Source organism: Lactuca serriola, chromosome 1 (assembly GCF_051521515.1).
Source record: "Lactuca serriola cultivar US96UC23 chromosome 1, Lser_US96UC23_V15, whole genome shotgun sequence".
Lineage (NCBI taxonomy): Eukaryota > Viridiplantae > Streptophyta > Magnoliopsida > Asterales > Asteraceae > Lactuca > Lactuca serriola.
Window position 1 is genome coordinate 241,146,112 of NC_136408.1, and position 17,873 is coordinate 241,163,984.

General features: G+C 33.8%; 1 protein-coding gene across 6 annotated transcripts; it reads right to left on the reverse strand.

Moving 5' to 3' along the window:
• Nucleotides 1-8,085: 8,085 nt before the first annotated feature.
• LOC145050096 (uncharacterized) lies at nt 8,086-10,852 on the reverse strand. Of its 6 annotated transcripts, none has more exons than XR_013683373.1 (5): nt 10,000-10,851; nt 9,555-9,677; nt 9,274-9,391; nt 9,087-9,128; nt 8,086-8,969 (listed from the first exon to the last, which is right to left on the reverse strand). XR_013683373.1 is itself a non-coding variant. In XM_078998405.1 (5 exons), exons 1-5 carry the CDS (start codon nt 10,232-10,234, stop codon nt 8,897-8,899), a joined length of 318 nt encoding a protein of 105 aa, XP_078854531.1. In that variant the 5' UTR covers nt 10,235-10,852; the 3' UTR covers nt 8,086-8,896. The 6 variants fall into 6 exon arrangements, 2 of the variants coding, with proteins under 2 accessions (XP_078854531.1, XP_078854535.1); XM_078998405.1 differs by lacking the exon at nt 9,274-9,391 and having other exon boundaries at nt 8,086-8,965; nt 10,000-10,063; nt 10,215-10,852; XR_013683374.1 differs by having other exon boundaries at nt 9,274-10,063; nt 10,215-10,852.
• Nucleotides 10,853-17,873: the final 7,021 nt, after the last annotated feature.

Genomic DNA, 17,873 nt, shown 5'->3' on the forward strand with positions numbered 1-17,873 from the left:
ATCGTTGTATATGCTCTCATCCTAATATATTTGTATAAGTTCTCGTCATAGTATAGTTTTATATGTTCTCATAGTAGTAAGTAATGACTCGTGAATGAATTGACTCTTGTATGCTTCATTGGACTAGAAGTAGTAAGTAGTATAACCCTAAATTATACCTATTATAGTTTATTAGTAGACTTGTTTGTATGACTGAATGTATTGAACTGAGATAAAAGTCTTTATATCTATACATATATACATAATATATAAGTAAGGATTCAACGACACTCGGACAAACAACCGGGTACTTTAAGTCCATAACCAAACATGGACATGAAATAAAGTGGGTTATCTCTCCTAAGTCCTTCAAACCTTATTTATATAACTATATATGAAGTAGACATGGTTTTCACAATATATAAGTTGGAAAACTGTAAAAGAAAGGTTTAGTATACAAAAGTGAATTTGATAAAGAGTTTGACATGTAAAATAGTTTGATAAACAGTTTGAAGTCACTTGTTTGGTAAAACAGTTTAAAGTATAAAAAAATCCATTTGTATGCTAGTTATCAATCACATGTGATTGATCTAATAACTAACATGATTCAACTTGTATTCCCCCCCCCCACCGCATAAATGCATTTAAAAACATTTAATAACATTTTAAAGGTTAATTAAGGGGTATAAACTCACCTGTAGTGAGTGGATTGTACGAAAGTGTTGGACAAGGTGCTAGGCGACAAGTGAAGACTTGTACAAACACAATGAGCCTAGTTGACATATAATAACCACACACACACACACACACACACATATATATATATATATATATATATATATATATCTAATTAGTCAATTAACAACTAATTAATCAAGTTAAGACACCCTAGGACATGGAAACACCTTGATTCAAGTGTTATAAGTACCAAAGGGTTGCATCTAAGGGTTGTATGGCATGACATTGGAGTTTATGGCCCAAGGAGCACTCCTTATGAAGTTTACGACCCATGACCATTTCCCCATGAGTTTATGGCCGTAAAATCATGGTACTAAGTGCCAAATTGTGTTTTGAGGTCTTACAAGTCATTATTGAGCATCCGATGATCAAGTCCAAGCCTTAGGAAAGCATTAGGGGCACACTAACACTACCTTGTAGATTTTACGGCCTAAGGACCACTTCCTTAGGTGTTTACGGCCGTAAATCTAATGGGTACTTGTTTTGATTGTTGTTTAAGGTCTTAAACACTTCTAGGAAGGATCAAGGTTGGCATCCAAGGCTTGGGAAGGGATTTGGGTCCATTTAACCACCTTAAGAAGGGTTTACGGTCCAATAACCTCCTTGGCCATAAACTCCTTTGTTCTTATGAATCTTGATGATTTTCAAATGTTATCAAGTTCATATTAAGCACACAAGAAGCTAGGGCAAGTGTACTTAAAAGATAGCTTGATTGGGTGTTTAAGGTCCAAGAACACTAGTGTGTGTTCTTGGTGTTTTGAAGAACACTTGAAGATCTAGTTGAAAAGCAAGAATGGATGGATGAAATGATGTATAACTACTAGATGTTAGGTTATAACAACAAATCAAGTCGAGAAATACTTACGTTTTCAGAAGATTGGGTGAAGAATGGGATGATAGTTGAGAGAGAATGGGGAGTAAACTTGAGGGTGGAAGTGAGAAATGAGGAGTTTGGGGAGTAAACTCATGCCTAAGGCATGAGTTCACGGCCACAAGGAATTTTACGGCCCAAACTCTAAAAGTTTGGCCGCGAACTCCTTATTAGGGTGGTATGTGTGGTTTTGCAACTCCAAGACCCGAGACGGTACTTCCTTTCATCCGTTCGTTTGAAGAATAAATACTAAAAACACTCAAACGGACTTTAAATTGGCTAAAAATTATTAGAAATATAATTGACTTTTAATTGAAGTGATTAACTTTAGAGTTTGTACGAATGAAAATTTCGGGTTGTCACAGAAGCAGAGTCCTTGATCTTGGGTTTCTGTGGGACTTCAGCTAAGCAGTCATTGGCAAAGTGGTTTACATCACCACATTTGTGACATACAATTTTTGGTTTGTCTGAATTCCGATTCTGTGAAGATTCTAAGGTGTGATTCGGGGTAGGAAGGTTAGGTTTGTAGGCTTGAGGGTTTTCTGAAGGTTTGTTGAAAGGTTGAGCATTGTTTTGGCGAGGAGCATGGAAACGGTTGTGATATGTTTTGTTATAAGGACGATTGTATTTCATGGAAAGTATAGCAAACTCTTGTTGGAAACGGAGTTTGGAGTCCATTTCTTCAAGGTAAAGGTCACAAATTGGTTGATAGTTGTTGTTTCTGTGAGCAGGTATGATTGGAGGTGAGGGTTGAACAGGAGGGATATATGGAACAACAACAGTGAAGGGGTCCGAGACAGTGACGTTTGCAGTTTGTGGATCGTAGTAACTGACTAAAGCTAGAGGACCTCCAGTGAGTTCTCGTAGGGTTTGTGCAACATTTGATTCATGACCTTGAAGCGCATCGAAAAGTTGGTAGAGCTTCAGGTTTTTCAGAGATCCATTACTCTGAAGACATGATTTCACATTTCCCCAGCCCTTTTCGTGGCTGTTAATGAACTTGAGGTTGTATTCAAGTGGGGTTCGTACTATCCTATGAGTTGTCATGTTGTTGACGACGATTCGGTATCTGTTTGAGGCTGAGGCAACAGATTCACCTTCTGTTGTAGTGAAAGTATCGAAGTTGTTGACAACGGAGGTTAGACGCTTATCCTTCATGTTTTCTGATCCCTCAAACAAGTCTTGGAGTGCGTCCCAAATCTCTTTAGCAGACTTGCACAATTTAATGTGCTCAAACTGAGAATGTGGAACACCAAACACCATTTCTGAAAAGGCAACTTGATCTGCATTCAACTTTTCGAGGTCATCAGCAGTGAGAAGTGCTTGATGTTGTTCATCCTATCCCATTAGAGTTGCAGCTGCATCTCTAACAATTGTTTGAACTGGAACACGTGGACCTTTCTTTAACGGATCTCCAGATAGCTTCACCTTTTTCTTTTCCAAGTAAAATCTTTCCATTCCGACTTTCTGGTGATCATACTCTTCAATAACTAGAAGTGGGGCACGTGTAGGCCAACCCACACCATTCACTATTTGCATTGTGTACATTTGTTGAGAATTAGAAGCAGCCATTGAAGTTAAAATATCTTGAGGAAAAATGACATATAGAAGAACTTTTATCTTGAACATAGAAATGATCGGAATACCTAGGTAATCTCGAATCAACTATAATATGTTCTTATGGATTCAAAGGACAACCACTCAAGCTCTTATACCATTTGTGAGAACAAGGATCAGATTGCGTAGGGACAAGGCTTGAAAACTCAAACCTTGATTTAATGTGTAACATCAATGTCTGCTTTTGATTAAGTGTTACAGTCAAGTCTGGTAAGACCAGTCGAGACTGAAGAGGAAGATCAACAAAGTACTTCAAGCATTAAATATGGAACTATGAGTATAATCAAATTAAATACAATAAATGAGCATGAAGAATGTTTGAAAGATTTTGACTTGAGAGAAAGCTGAAAGTGAATTAAATGTGAATATATTTATCTTTGGAGCAACAAAAACGTATTATATTCTTATCATTAAACACTCCTTATATAGGAAAAAGAGATACAACGTACATAGCAAGATGTATACAAAGGACTGGATAAAAGTATAACTCCTTACACTCTAATTATCCATTTTAACAAAAAGCCTTAGTCCTATGTAAAGTTACATCAAGCAAAATGACAAGAATAATTAATGCAAACGGATTTACTATCTCATAACATCTTTTCACTTCGCACCACAAAACCTCATTTTTGACGTTAATCACCATCTCGGACATCAATTCCAGTTTGCACTAGTAAGCATTCCGGACCACCACTCTGTTTCGTACCAGAGACTAATTTCGGATCTTCTTATTGAATGATTTCTAGAGGTTCACTTTAAGGTACTAACATCCACATGTTCCGGTCGGCTCCAAATCTATAATTTTAGCTTCAGATCTACGATTTTCCTCTTTAGATCTATAATTTCAGCCTCATATCTATGATTTCTCTCTTCAGATCTACAATTTTCTTCTTCAGATCTACTATTTTCGACTTCAGATCTTCGATTTTCTCCTCCAAATTATGAGCTCCAGTGAGCGGTGATAACAACCACCATCCTCCATCACTGTCGATCTCCATCTGGTCTTAGATCTGGAGTCAACAAGTTGTTTCAACTTCACTTTCTCTCTCTAAAAGAAAAAACATAGCAAATCTGGTGCAATTTGGTTAGATAGCATAGTCGACCGTATCACCACTGACCACCGCCTAACCTCAACTATTATGCTTAGTTGGAGCACAAAAAACATCACACTCTACTCTTAAGTCCATATCTAGTTCGTCTCCAGATCTTCGACATCCAGATCTGATGGAATACAAGAAAACTTCTTCGATTTGATTTGTTGGAAAAACAAAATTGACATCCAGAAATGATGCTACCACTGTCGTTGTGACTCCATCTCTACCACTACCAACGTCGCACCACCGTTGTCGCTACCTACCAGTGCTCTTGGATCTGTAGCAAGGGAACAGTCTTAAATCTGGACATAAGATGCATTGAATGTGTTTGATGAAATGCTTCACTAAAAACAAGGTATGTTTTTAAACATTGAATAATATGAATAAGTTTCTGAACTAGTTTCTTAAGCTGTGAATAAGCGTTTTTTATAATTATTAAGTTATTGATGCATTGATTTTATACATATATGATTTTTTCAATTAGAAAAAAAAATTAAGATATGAATGCATGATTTTTTTTATAAGTATTAAGTTATGAATGCATGATTTTTTGTAAGAATTAATTTGTAAATGCATGCTTTTTTCATAATTTTTAGTTGTGATTAAATGAATTTTTTATAAGTTTTAAGGAGTATATGTATGAATTTTTATAAGTTTTGATGTGAATTTAAACGTGTTTTTATTTTATTAGTGTTTTCTCAAAGAATATGAATTCAGGCTTTTGAAGTTGTGAATTGTGATGAGTGTGTGAACTGCTATCTAGTACAACCTCCAAGCTCTTAACATCATCATATATAATTTTTAACCTGTAAATATATTTATTAAACTGTGAATTTATGTATTAAATTGTGAATTAAATGTATTAAATTGTGAATTTAGTATATTAAGCTGTTAGTTTTTTTAGGAATTTTATTTTTGCTTCTAAAATATAGAGAAATCTCTAGAAAAGTCCTAAAATTTACCCTAATTTACAAAAAAGTCCCAAACTAAATTTTGTTTACGAAAAAACATAAATTACCGGTAAATTGGCGATTTGACCCTTTTTTTTCCGGTTTACCGGTTTTATTAGTTACCTGTTTCACTAAACTCTCATTATTTTTCCATAATTCGCGAATAAGTCCCAAAATAAAATTTACTGATGATTTCGCCCTTTGCTCTATGTAACATACATTTTACTGGTTTCATTGCTGACCCGGACGCCTAGTCATTAAATAAGATGATGAGATGGATATGTTGAGTTATATAATGCTATGCTCAGCATAAAACTTGATATCCTAATGTATTGTATATCTTTTTGGAACTTAAAATACATCCAACGAAGACTACAATAATTACATAAACTAACAACAACTGCGTTATTTTTTACGTTTATAAGAAATATCAAATTGTCTATCTAATCTTATGTAACTAATATATCCATCTCATCAAACATCAACTCATTCTCCTCCCGTTTTTTTTGGAAACACACATTTTATTGGTTTCATTGTTGATGTAGATACATAGTCACAAATGAGCCGATGAGATGGATATCAAATCTTACAGTAAATGTGACATTATATAACCCATCGTATTCATTTTATCAGATTATTTAATGACTAGGTGTCTAAGTCTGCAATGAAACCGATAAATGTATGTTACATGAAGAAAAGAGCCAAATCATTAGTAAGTTTTATTTTGGGACTTATACACAAATTAGGGTAAAATAATTGGACTTTAGTGAAACATTTAAGTAATAAAACCGGTAAACCAGAAAAATGGGTCAAATAGCCATTTTTACTGGTAATTTATGGTTTTTCATAAACAATTTTTAGTTTGAGATTTTTTTCGTAAATTAGGGTAAAATTTTAGGATTTCTCTGGAGATTTCCCTAAAATATAAGATGAAAGAAACATTAGATTTTATTTTCTCTAATTTCGAATAACATGTAAAATTTAAATTGTGAATATTATATAAATTAAAATTTGAAATAAACACTAGCCCACATATCTGAAGTTATAAATATAAGTACTAAGTACAGAATATGGATGTGAATGTATAGTTTATGTGTATTAAACTGTGAATTTAATATATTAAGTTGTTAATTTTATGTATTTACTATATTAAGCTTTGAATTAATTGTATTAAACTGTGATTTTTTTTAATGAAGTTTGTGTTAAATATGAATATTTGTTTTAATTTTCTTGTCAGTATTTTTTTGTGAAGTAAATATGTAAGAATGTATTAGTTTTTATAATCGTTGCATTAAAACTCTAAATTAGTGAATTAATATGTTTATTAAACTGTGAATATAGTATTTAATCTAACAATGCATGATTTTATCTACAGATTTGGTATGAAAAGGAATGATGGTTACGATGTTGACATAGATGATTAGTGTTGACATGTGGTGGTAGGGTTTGAGTTTGGCTCTCCTAAATTAGTAAATTAGCGATATTACGACTGTATTTAAATTGTGAATTTCGTGTACTAAACTATGAATGGACTGTATTAAATTTTGGATTTTGTATAATTTTTGAGTGATAACATGAATCGATGTATGAATGAAAATATTAGACTGCAAAAATTACAATTTTGCCATTTTTATACCGAAAATACAAAAAAATTTCCGGATTGTAATATGTTTAATAAGTATTGTGTACATATTTACTTATAAAATGAGGTTCTTAAGGTTATTAATCTTTTTTTGTTCCCATTTAAGCCACTCCATTCGACAAAAATATGTGATGTAAAATTAAGAAAATAATGAAATTTCTAAAATCTTGGGAGTAATCAAGTTAGGGATTGAAGTTTAAGAACGTTGTAATAGATATTTGAAAATCTTGGAAGCAATCTTATATACCTTGTAGGGTATATATATATATATATATATATATATATATATATATATATATATATATATATATATATATATATATATATATATATATATATATATATAGGGCAAGAACAGATCATAACCTTCTAAATAATTAAATCTAGGGCTATTAAAAACCGGGTCATTTATGTAAATTATAAAACTAATGGGTTAAATATGTAACTTTGAAATGATGATAAGGATATAATAGGAAATCCAGATAATATAAATAAACGGAAATTTCTATAATTTTGGTATAATATTAATTTGAACTAGATGAGGAGCCCCGCGTTGCGGGGATGGAGCTAAACAGATATGATCGAAAGTTTTACGGGAAAAAATTTCAATAAAAACAGGAAAGACTTTTTAAATTTGAAGTACAGTGCTATTCACTACATCTATAACCTAAAAATGGAAAAAGTCACCAAAATGACAATGCAAAAAACAGGAAAAGAAAAATAGGTACAACTTCAAAGTACATTGATATTTAGGGCATTTTAGTACAAAAAATAGAAAATATACCTAATGGTAATGTAGTTAGGTTTTTGGAAAAAAAAATCAAAAGAAAAATGCAAAAAAACAGAAAGAAAACATGAAAATTCTAAGTATGTTGGCAACCTTGCAATTATAGCTCCAAATCCAAGAATTAAACCGGGCTGCAAAAAACTTTGCAAATTAGAAGAGTCATATTAAGCCATAAAATAATTTAAGTTGCTGTAAAGATTGATCGAATTGTAATAGTTAACTAATAAGTGTAAAAGTTAATAACAACAAAAATCCTTTAATCTTAAAACCATCCATTAAGTCTTTTTTTCTTGGGTTATAATTCATAGAGATTTTAAGCAACATACCTATAAGGCGGACAATTTTACCCCTGTCTTGTTTTCTGGTTCAGTTAGTTGGTTCAATTTTGCCGTAGAATTAAAACCATATCACATCCACCATTGAAATCATATTAATTGTTTTATATTAAAGAATATATAAAGTAACCCAAAACAAATTTTAAAAAAAGCAAAAAACTGTAAATTGAAAGTGCAATGCTATTTATTGTATTTATAAACAAAAAATGGAAAATGAACCAAATGGCAATGTATTTTGGTTTTTTGGTAAAGAAATTAAAGAAAGTGAAAAAAAAGAAAAAAAAAAATGTATAAACGCAAAGTTCATTGCTATTTAGGGCATATTACTCCTAAAAATGCAAAATGCAATCAAACAAAGCCTAAAACATCAATGAACGTACTAAACTGGAAAAGAAACATACATCATCTCAATTTATTAAAGGATAAATCACAATTTTGGTATCTGAATCTGTAAAAAATTACAATTTTAGTCCCAAATACTTAAAAAAAATATGGGGATAACTATAGTTTATTGTAATCCTCATTGCTTGTTTGACTTATAAACTATAGTTTATTGTAATCCTCATTGCTGATTTGAATTAGAAGCAGGCATAGCAAATTTATAGGTCCTCTGATATTTGTTTTTTAGTGTGCATATGAAAGGAATAGTGATTTCTATTGATATATTGAATACTAATAATCAAGACAACCTACATTTATAGCATATAACCCCTTTGGTAAAAAAACGATGTTACCTCGCTTACAGATAAATGTACGAAATAACAACGTACTCTTAATATGTCTAGGCCAGAACAAAAGGTTTTAGAGAAGATTTCCTGCTATAAGAGTTTCAAATAACCAAAAGTAGTTTGGGTTAGCATTAATATTGAACTTAAAAAAGGAATCAAAAGCTACCTGGGACCCAAATCGACTGTAGACCAAGTAGTTCTTCAAATTTGAGCACTCCAAATCTCTTCCTAATAAAAAAAATATATTGAATTATGTAGCTTTAGGGTAGTGTTTATCTAGATTTTGTGGCCCAAATCTTTACAGAGATATTATATCATTAATCATTGAGTTAGATATTCTTTTACCTGGAAACATCCAAGGGTTGCCTTTCCGTGTCTTTGTATTTCCTATCAACATGAACATGGATTAACATAGTCAGCTATGTTTAACACGAACCGAACGAAAATTAAAAAATAAAAGGAAGATGAAAAACAAAAACAAAAAGAAACAAATATTGAATTTCCACAATCGTATGGTGTGCTACATACATACCCTTTTGGAATACAAAACATAGCTTAAAGGTTGTCACTTGCAAAGACTATCCTCTGTCGATCTTTTGAATATCATATCAAACTACGACTTTCTTCATAAAATGAAGGTGGATTAACAACTAAAAAAATGCATTTGTAACGTGAGTTAGAAAGCTGAAATATAGGATTCAATGTTTATTATACCCACAGCTTCAAACAAAAAAGGCTTTGGCTTGTTATTTCATTGGAAGTAACTATGCCATAACTTTTCTGATACATAAGTATTTACTTGATAAGACATACCAATTCAAGTAAATCCTTCATGATCGATCCAACTGCCCAGAAAGTTGTAAAGTAATCATCCAATCCCCTCTTTTTGGAGTGGGAACCAACTGAGTAACCATGATAAAAACATGTAGTCATACCCTACATCAACACCAACAAATGAAGGAAAAATCAACATTAGTTATACAATTTAAAGGTAATACACTCAAAAATCCGGCTATCATTGTAGCCATCACACGGAAATAATATCATAATCACCATTAGATGTTAGATAACTCAAATCTAAATCCAATTTCATCCAAATTTGGACCCTAATTTGGAAAAAATAAATCATTGTTTAATATATAATTAAGCATGTATCATTAAAATGAAAATAAAAAATTGAGCCCTGAAATCAAAAAATTGAGCCATGAATAAAAATCGAATTCTATACGAAATTGAGCCCTGAAATCGAAAAAATTACATAATTGGAGATGTTCTTAATCACCAAAAGCAAACTCTTGGCCACCACAGCTCCTTCGTCGGTCCTGGCGAACAACTCGAATCCATGAGTGTGTGATATCAATGGCATGAAGCGAGAAAGTAAGAAACATAAGGAAAATCCTTACCTGCATTTCAACAAAAACGAAGCAGAAGTAGAAACAATACATAAACCCTAGAAAAAGTACGAACACAAACCTGAACTGGAAGTCGACCATTCAATTTTGAAAGTGGACAAAAGGATGGAGATCGAGCAAGTTTTCCATACCTCAGATGATGGTGAACTTCTATCAATGCATTGGTGGCGCCTTTGGGTCGTCAAAAGCAGAACAGATTTGGTAGGTAGGCGAGTGGAAGGAGCGAGTTTTGACCATCTATTTGAGAGGGGTTTAGCGATGTGACAGTCGATTAAGGCGGTAGTCGAAGAGTACTCGGCAGAAGAATAGAAGTAGAATAGAGGAATCGATCGATAATGGCCATAAGGATGTTACTCGTGAAAATGATGGAGAAAACGGAAGAAACTGAGGTATGCAAAACCTGCTCGATCTCCATCTCTTGGGTATTCAGTGGTGCCGCCGTTGCTCTTTTCTAATCACGACCTGGAAAAGCTTAGGAATCGGTGGAGGAGACGTAAATGGAGAGAGTGGGTGGGGGAGCAGAGGGTAGGGAACGGAAGGAACTAGAGAGTGATCGTAAAAAGACGGAGGGCGACGACCTCTAATCGTGTACGGTTGGGTTGAGGAGGTTGAAGAAGACGCAAGAAAGCAGCCGCTTAAGGCGGTGGAGGATAGTGGCAGTGGGAATGAAAGGTTCGGGAAGTATCGAGAGTAGAATTTGAGGTGGTGGATATCGAGATTAACCAAACTCACGTCAACTAACCAACCCAAGAACAGTACCCTGGTCAGGTACTGTTCCTAAGGATTGTCCAACTTTTATATATATATATATATATATATATATATATATATATATATATATATATATATATAATCCTTGTTTCTCTCAACTTACCTCTCTCTCTCTCTCTCTCTCTCTCTATATATATATATATATATATATATATATATATATATATATATATATATATATAACCCTAATCTATTTGTTTTTTTTTTATTATTAGCCGCACACCCCCATTTTTTCATGTTATGCTGCCATTGCCATCGCTATTCACATCTCACCACCATCTGTCTTCATCGTCTTTCGGCAGGCTTCATCATTCGGAGGAGAGCAGGTTTTTAAACAAAAAAGAAGCTGGAAAACATTCACCACCATTGTTGTGTGCCGTCATCATCACCTGCCACTACCACTTACCGCCTTTGAACAAGCACCACCACCCAAGACGCATCCGTTCACCTCCGCCACACTTATGGTCTGCCTTCTCCTTCTCCTCGACCGATCTTCAAAATTGTCACCAAATTCCCCTTTCTGGTGTTCGTTATTTTTCTTGATAGGTTTCTTTGTTATCATGCTCATATATGTATACATTTTTTTAATTTTTTATATTGTTCTTGATGCTTAAATCATATTTGACAAAGTCCGGTGATCTAAATAAGTTTCAGATTGGAGTCACGGTAAATCTTCCAATTTCCATATTTTATCATGGTTGTGCACTTGTGCTTTATTAATTTTTTTGGTCATAACTATATGAATATTTATGATTAGTTTATAAATTGATCATTAGTGATTTTTATTTTTTAAAGGATGATTATGTTGCTCTGTTTCATTCTTGAAAGATTTTAGGTCCCAATTTAATTAATCCAAAAGATTATAATAGATAGTTAGTCTCATAAGTGTTAATCATTTATAATTTTAAATTCATTCAACCGTGGACATGTGTTTTTTAAATCTGTTCGATTGTGGACATGTGTGTGATGGGTTGAGACTCGATTTCAATTGCTTGTTGCTAAATTTAATATATTTGTTTTTGTTATCATAAAATATTTTTCATTTATGTTGGTATTTTAAAGGTAACCAATCATTTGTGTAAAATAATTAAAAAAACACTCTCAGAGTAATTTTCTTCAAAATGGTTTTGAAATGGATTTTCATCATAAATAAATATAACTATAAATCATAAATGAATAATACCGTAATATAAAAGGTTATAGTTAATTATTGCATTTTTTATATATGATTATAAAAGGAGACTACAAACATTCATTTGTGAATTAGTGAAGAATAGTTTGTGATTTATTTTAATATTGTTGAACTTGATTTTGTAGATGTGAATCCAAGAATAAGAATGATCAAATGTGCCCCCTTTTTTTACTTTTGTGTGATATGGTAGCCTCAAGGAAAACTATGACAAACTATATTTTTTTATCCTCTGCATTTAGTTATGATTAAAATTAAATTAGTTTTTTTTATCTTCATATTGTCCTTTATTCATTTGATTACAAATGTATTGGTTTTTCTATTAATGTAATGTATTTTATAAATTTATGATTATCATCGTATTGTTTCATTTTATTGTTGTATGGTGCTTTATTCATTCCAAAATTTAGTTGTTATTTATAATCATTAATGAATATACATAATAATTTATGAATACAACAACAAATGATTTCTCAATATATATAAAAATACAATTAAAAAATAGAATCATTAAAATTTTAAAACTGTTTTTATTTGGGTATTATTGAAATGGTTTGAATCATGTAATATAATTTTTAATATTTTTGTCTCTTTAAATTTTGAAAAGTAGAAAAAGTGACTACTCATTTTGGAATACTGAAATTATATTAATCATGTGATACAACACACAAAAAAAAAAAAAAAAACCCTTTGATTTTCACTTTTGAAAGAAAAATTAATAAAAATGTTTTTTTACCTTTCCTTAATAAAAAATATAAAAAATCAATATTGAAAATAATACATCCCATGATTGCAGGATTAATTAATTCCTCATAACTACTTTTCCATAATTAATTACATGGTAAAATTTTCTTTTATACCCTTATGAAATGATTGGTCCATAATTGTTCTCGCGTTCTCAGCCTTTAGGTGTTCTCATTTGATCATCTCCCTATATTTATATATATATATATATATATATATATATATATATATATATATATATATATATATATATATATATATATATTAGGATCCTGAGCATCACCATTATTATTTCCTAATAAAATTAACATATATATATATATTTCTTGTTTATTCTTCATATGAGCATAATTAGTCAACAATGTAACAACCCAAAAACTAGGATAGATTTTTTCATTTTTAAAGTAAGAGTTACAATCATCACATTGTTCCTAACCATCACATAATAACAATGCAAATCCTTAGAGTACAATATCGGTAAGTGCAGAAAATAGTGAGGAGTAAATGTTGTGTCATCACGTCGGGTCCTTTCCCTTAGAATCAGAAGTACATGAAACCACAAACATAAACTGTAAGAAAAAACTTAGTGAGTTTCCCTAAAGTACCACACACCACACATAAATAAACTTGTGCTATGGGCTAAACCATAGTTTTAAAAGTAATTTCCTGTTGACGGCAAAATCCCGATCTTCCATACAGTTACCAGGGGCCAGATTCTAGTCTTTCATACAGGTGACAGGGGCCACATCCTGGTCTTCCATACAATTGTCAGGGGCCAAATCATAGTATTTCATACACTATCACAAATATAGCTAACATCATATATTCAGAAATAATGGACTGGCCTTGGTGCCTTCGAACCATTGAGACAATAAAAAACTCATCTCAGTCTGCTGATAGATAACAAAATGCTCGGCTAACGAACCCGAAGATCCCACACTGAGCACAAACAAATCACCCTAATCAAAAATAGGTTATATACCATAACTAAGGGCTTTAAGCCCAAATCAAGAGCCCTAAGATAAAAGCCCATTTTGCCCTTCCCATAATGGGCGTAACAAAACTTGGACCAATAACACAATAATGAACCTAAACGCCAAAAAAGGCCCAACTCATGCAACAAATAGTCCAAGGCCCAAAATCTAACTAAGTCCCAAACTCCAACAGTTGGTCCTTACGTCGTGACCAGCTCATGGTCACGTCATAAGCACCAACTCGACCCAGTCCCGACTCAGTGGGTCAACTCATCCCATCAATACGATTCCAATCTTTGTCATGTCGTGACCACACCCTGAATCACGTCGTGACCTAATTTTGACAAAACAATCAGAATGGCTAGCATTCTCACGACTCAACAAACTTAATCCTCACGTCGTGAGATCTATACTGACTAGCTTTGAGCATTAACCTCTTATTCCTTACAACCATATCTTGGGACTCTCCATAGGAACTTCTCTTACATAAACGATGTTAAAATTCGTAACTTTTTAGTCATGCATGTCCAATGCATGACCCAAACCCTTACTAGGCCAAAAGGGGGAAAATGAGATTTAGAGTCTTGCTTAAAGTCTCAAACTTTACCAAAACTCAAATCCAAAGACTATCTTATAGAGAATGAATCAATGATCCATAAAGTTGCCAACTTTATGGATCCCATGCATGCAATCCAAAACAAACATGCAAAAAAAGAAGCTTAGAACATAAATCTAGCATGCAAGAGGTAGACCCAACCTATAAGACATACAATGGTCCAAAAGCTCCAAAAGAGTGTAAGGTAGAAGCCAAAACACCAAGTGGTTGCTCAACCTAGATCTTCTTCCACTTCAAAGAGTAAAAAGCCACCAAAGAATGCTTCAAAGAGCTCAAAAACGACTAAAGACTTCAATAAGGTCGAGATTATGTTTTTTAGGAGGCAAAAAGAATGCAGGAGGCTAAGAATGGGCAACCCTAGCCGTCTCTTTACATTAAATACCAAAAATATTAGGGTTTTGATTTCCATCCAATCTCACGTCATGAGATTTCAAAGTCTCATGTCGTGAGAATTAAAATCACAGGTTAAGTAGTCAATGGGCATTCATGATGTGAACATCATGTCTCTCACAGTGACCTTCAACCAAAACTAAAAATTCAATAAATTAAATACCTCCATGATCAGAGTGTTACAACTCTCCTTCTACTAGAGTCAGACTTCGTCCTCAAAGTTCGTCACCTCAAACAATTATGGATAGTGCTCCCTTATCCCACCCTACGACTCCCACATCCACTCAGAGGCTTTTCGGTACTGCCAATATAAATTTACCAGATTTAGCACCTTATTATGTAGAGTCTTAGTTTTTCTGTCGAAAATCACAATTGGCCTCTCCACGTAATTCAGGCGCTCATCCACCTGAATATCATCCAACGAAATTACTGCCAAATCATTGCTATACACTTCCGCAACTGGGAAACATGGAAAGTTTTATGGATCTGACAGAGCTCATCAGGAAAATCTAGCGGGTATGCAAGCCCACCCACCTAAGCTATGATCCTGAAAGGACCAATAAAGCAACGACCCAACTTTCCCCGTTTCCGAAACCGGATGACACCTTTAGCAATACCAATCCCCATGAAATTCGATGTTTGAAAGTCGTCGATCAGCATAACCTTTCGGATATCATCCCTAAGAATATCATTCTATCTCTTCTTCCTCATCTCCTCATTCACAGCTTACTGTGGGACTAAAAATGCTCTTTCCCTGAATTTGGCGGTAATCTCCGCCATAGTCTATATAGTCTAGAGAAGGTCCTGGAACTCCCTCACAAGTTGTTTCACCTCGATAGGTGGTGCAAACTCCCTCTGGAACCTATGAAAAACGTCCTCCTATGTTATATCTACCACTGTTGCCGCCCCTACGGCTCGAGTAATCTCCTTCCACCAGTATCATACTTTCTCCCTTAATAGGCAAGATGCAAATCTTATCTTTCCCACTCAGGGAAAATCTCGTACACTAAGCATTCTCCATGTCAGCGATCCAGCGATGGCTAGCGATGGGGTCCTTGAACATAAAGAACTCAGGTGCTCTACACGCCTTGAACTCCTGAAATGAGGGAGTTCACGCCCTAATTTGCCCTGATGCAATCTCGACTCAAAAAGACCTTAGCCGCTCCTCCATGAGCTCCAAAATTCCCTCCTTGACAGTACCGAAAATCATAGGGGTAGCGCCAAGTATGCCACGAGTAACCTCGGTTGCAATAAGCTCACGCAACCTTTCATTAATCAGTTTCGAGCCAGAGCTATAACCTGAACCCGAACTAGACGCAGAACCAGTACCACCCGATCTCAAGAGATTGACCACCATCCTCAAACTGAAACACAAGATATAAACAATCAGCAAACACTCACAGGATACTCGCAACGCGCAGGTACCCTTAGAGTCCTCAGACATGTTCTTGAAGGGTTTTGAGCATTCTAACACTCCTAAGTGTACATGCAACCCTAAATACCTTGGATCTATGTTTTCTCTATTATACATGCAAATATGAATATCCAAGGTATTCATACCAACTAGCATAATAACATTGATTCATATGAAATTGTCAAGTTAGAATTACATACCTCTTTGATGTAGAATGTCTTCATGAAGCTTGAGTGCCTAGTGCCCCAAGTGTGACACCTCAAATGGTTCACACAACAACAAATACACTTGGAATAACTTGAGAGAATATACACACTTCATGAAAATCAGCTAGCCCTTTCACATATACTCTAGTGCCGATTTTGTCAACAATAAGATGCTTATATAGTTATTGACAATTAGGGTGAACCCTAATTGTCATGGCTTTCCATTTCCATGGATCCATGTGTTCAAATATACCATGGAGCACCCATGGAGCATCTTATGGGTTTTAGCCCAACTTGACAATCCTTGAAGCATTAGCCCACTATACAAGTATGGATGATTTACACAATCAACCCATACATTTAATAGTCTTCTTTTGATCACTTAATTAATCCTAGATTAATTCTTGATCAATACTAATTAAATAATCTAATTAATATATAGAACTTATAATATATTAACAAACCTTAAGTGTTATTTCTCTCATTATAGTCTATCCAAATGCATGATGCCATGTAACCCAAATGGACCATGCCGGGTCGGGTCAAGTATTACCAATTATAGTTATGGACTTAGACATTAATCCAACAGTCTCCCACTTGGATAAGTCTAAAACTATTATTGCAAGTATGACTTAAAAAACCGATTGGCAATCGTAGCTCTCAAAAGCTTCTGTTAAACTCTGACCTTGCTGATGATCTCTGACCTTTGTCAATGACTTGTCCATTAGATAAGTGATCATATATTCCTCCATTCTAGATATCATATGGACTAAGACATGGATTATAATCATTCTCTCTATCCATTTGTTGTTTCCTGATTTCCGATTTATGACGAGTATCTAATTGAACAAATCAAATCAGTCCAGGCCTGGCCGAGCACTTACAGTTTTTCATCACTAAATCATCGAGGGACCCACATATATCGCTTTTATCCCATTAAGGGTAAAAGGAATGGATAAACTTCTACTCATATGCTTGTACTGACTACTTGTTGAATCATACACAAAGGCACGTTTTATAACATCGAGTTACCAATGCGTTTTCGTGCAATCAATGTATAACCAACTGATAGACTATGATTTTGTGGGTTGGGCTAGGAATTCTATTGTTTAGGTCTTGGTAGGATGATAGGGAGTGTTGTGGTGATTGTAACTTGGTTGTGGGTGTGTACTGCTGTACATGTGTGTGCGGTCGTACACGTGTGTGCGGCTGCACACTTGTGTGCTGCTTCAGGTGGTATAAATAGTCTTTGTTTGTGTCTGTTATAGAGTGACGTATGTATGTGTTTTCCAAGGTGTACCTGACATTTATGTGATATAGATGTGTGCATGCTTGACTTAATTCTCTCTTTTCTTCTTCTACACTCTGTTTGATTGTTTGCATTTCATTGATCACTAATTTAGATCTATAGATCGG

Bases quoted from the DNA above. Each gene is read 5' to 3' on its own strand.
- LOC145050096 (XM_078998405.1), bottom strand. From the start codon at position 10,234: ATGGTCGACTTCCAGTTCAG. The intron at 9,678-9,999 runs GTAATTTTTTCG...GTGTTGATGTAG, and splicing joins TTAAGAACATCTCCAATTAT to GGTATGACTACATGTTTTTA. The intron at 8,966-9,086 runs GTAAAAGAATAT...TTTATTAGGAAG, and splicing joins CAACCCTTGGATGTTTCCAG to AGATTTGGAGTGCTCAAATT.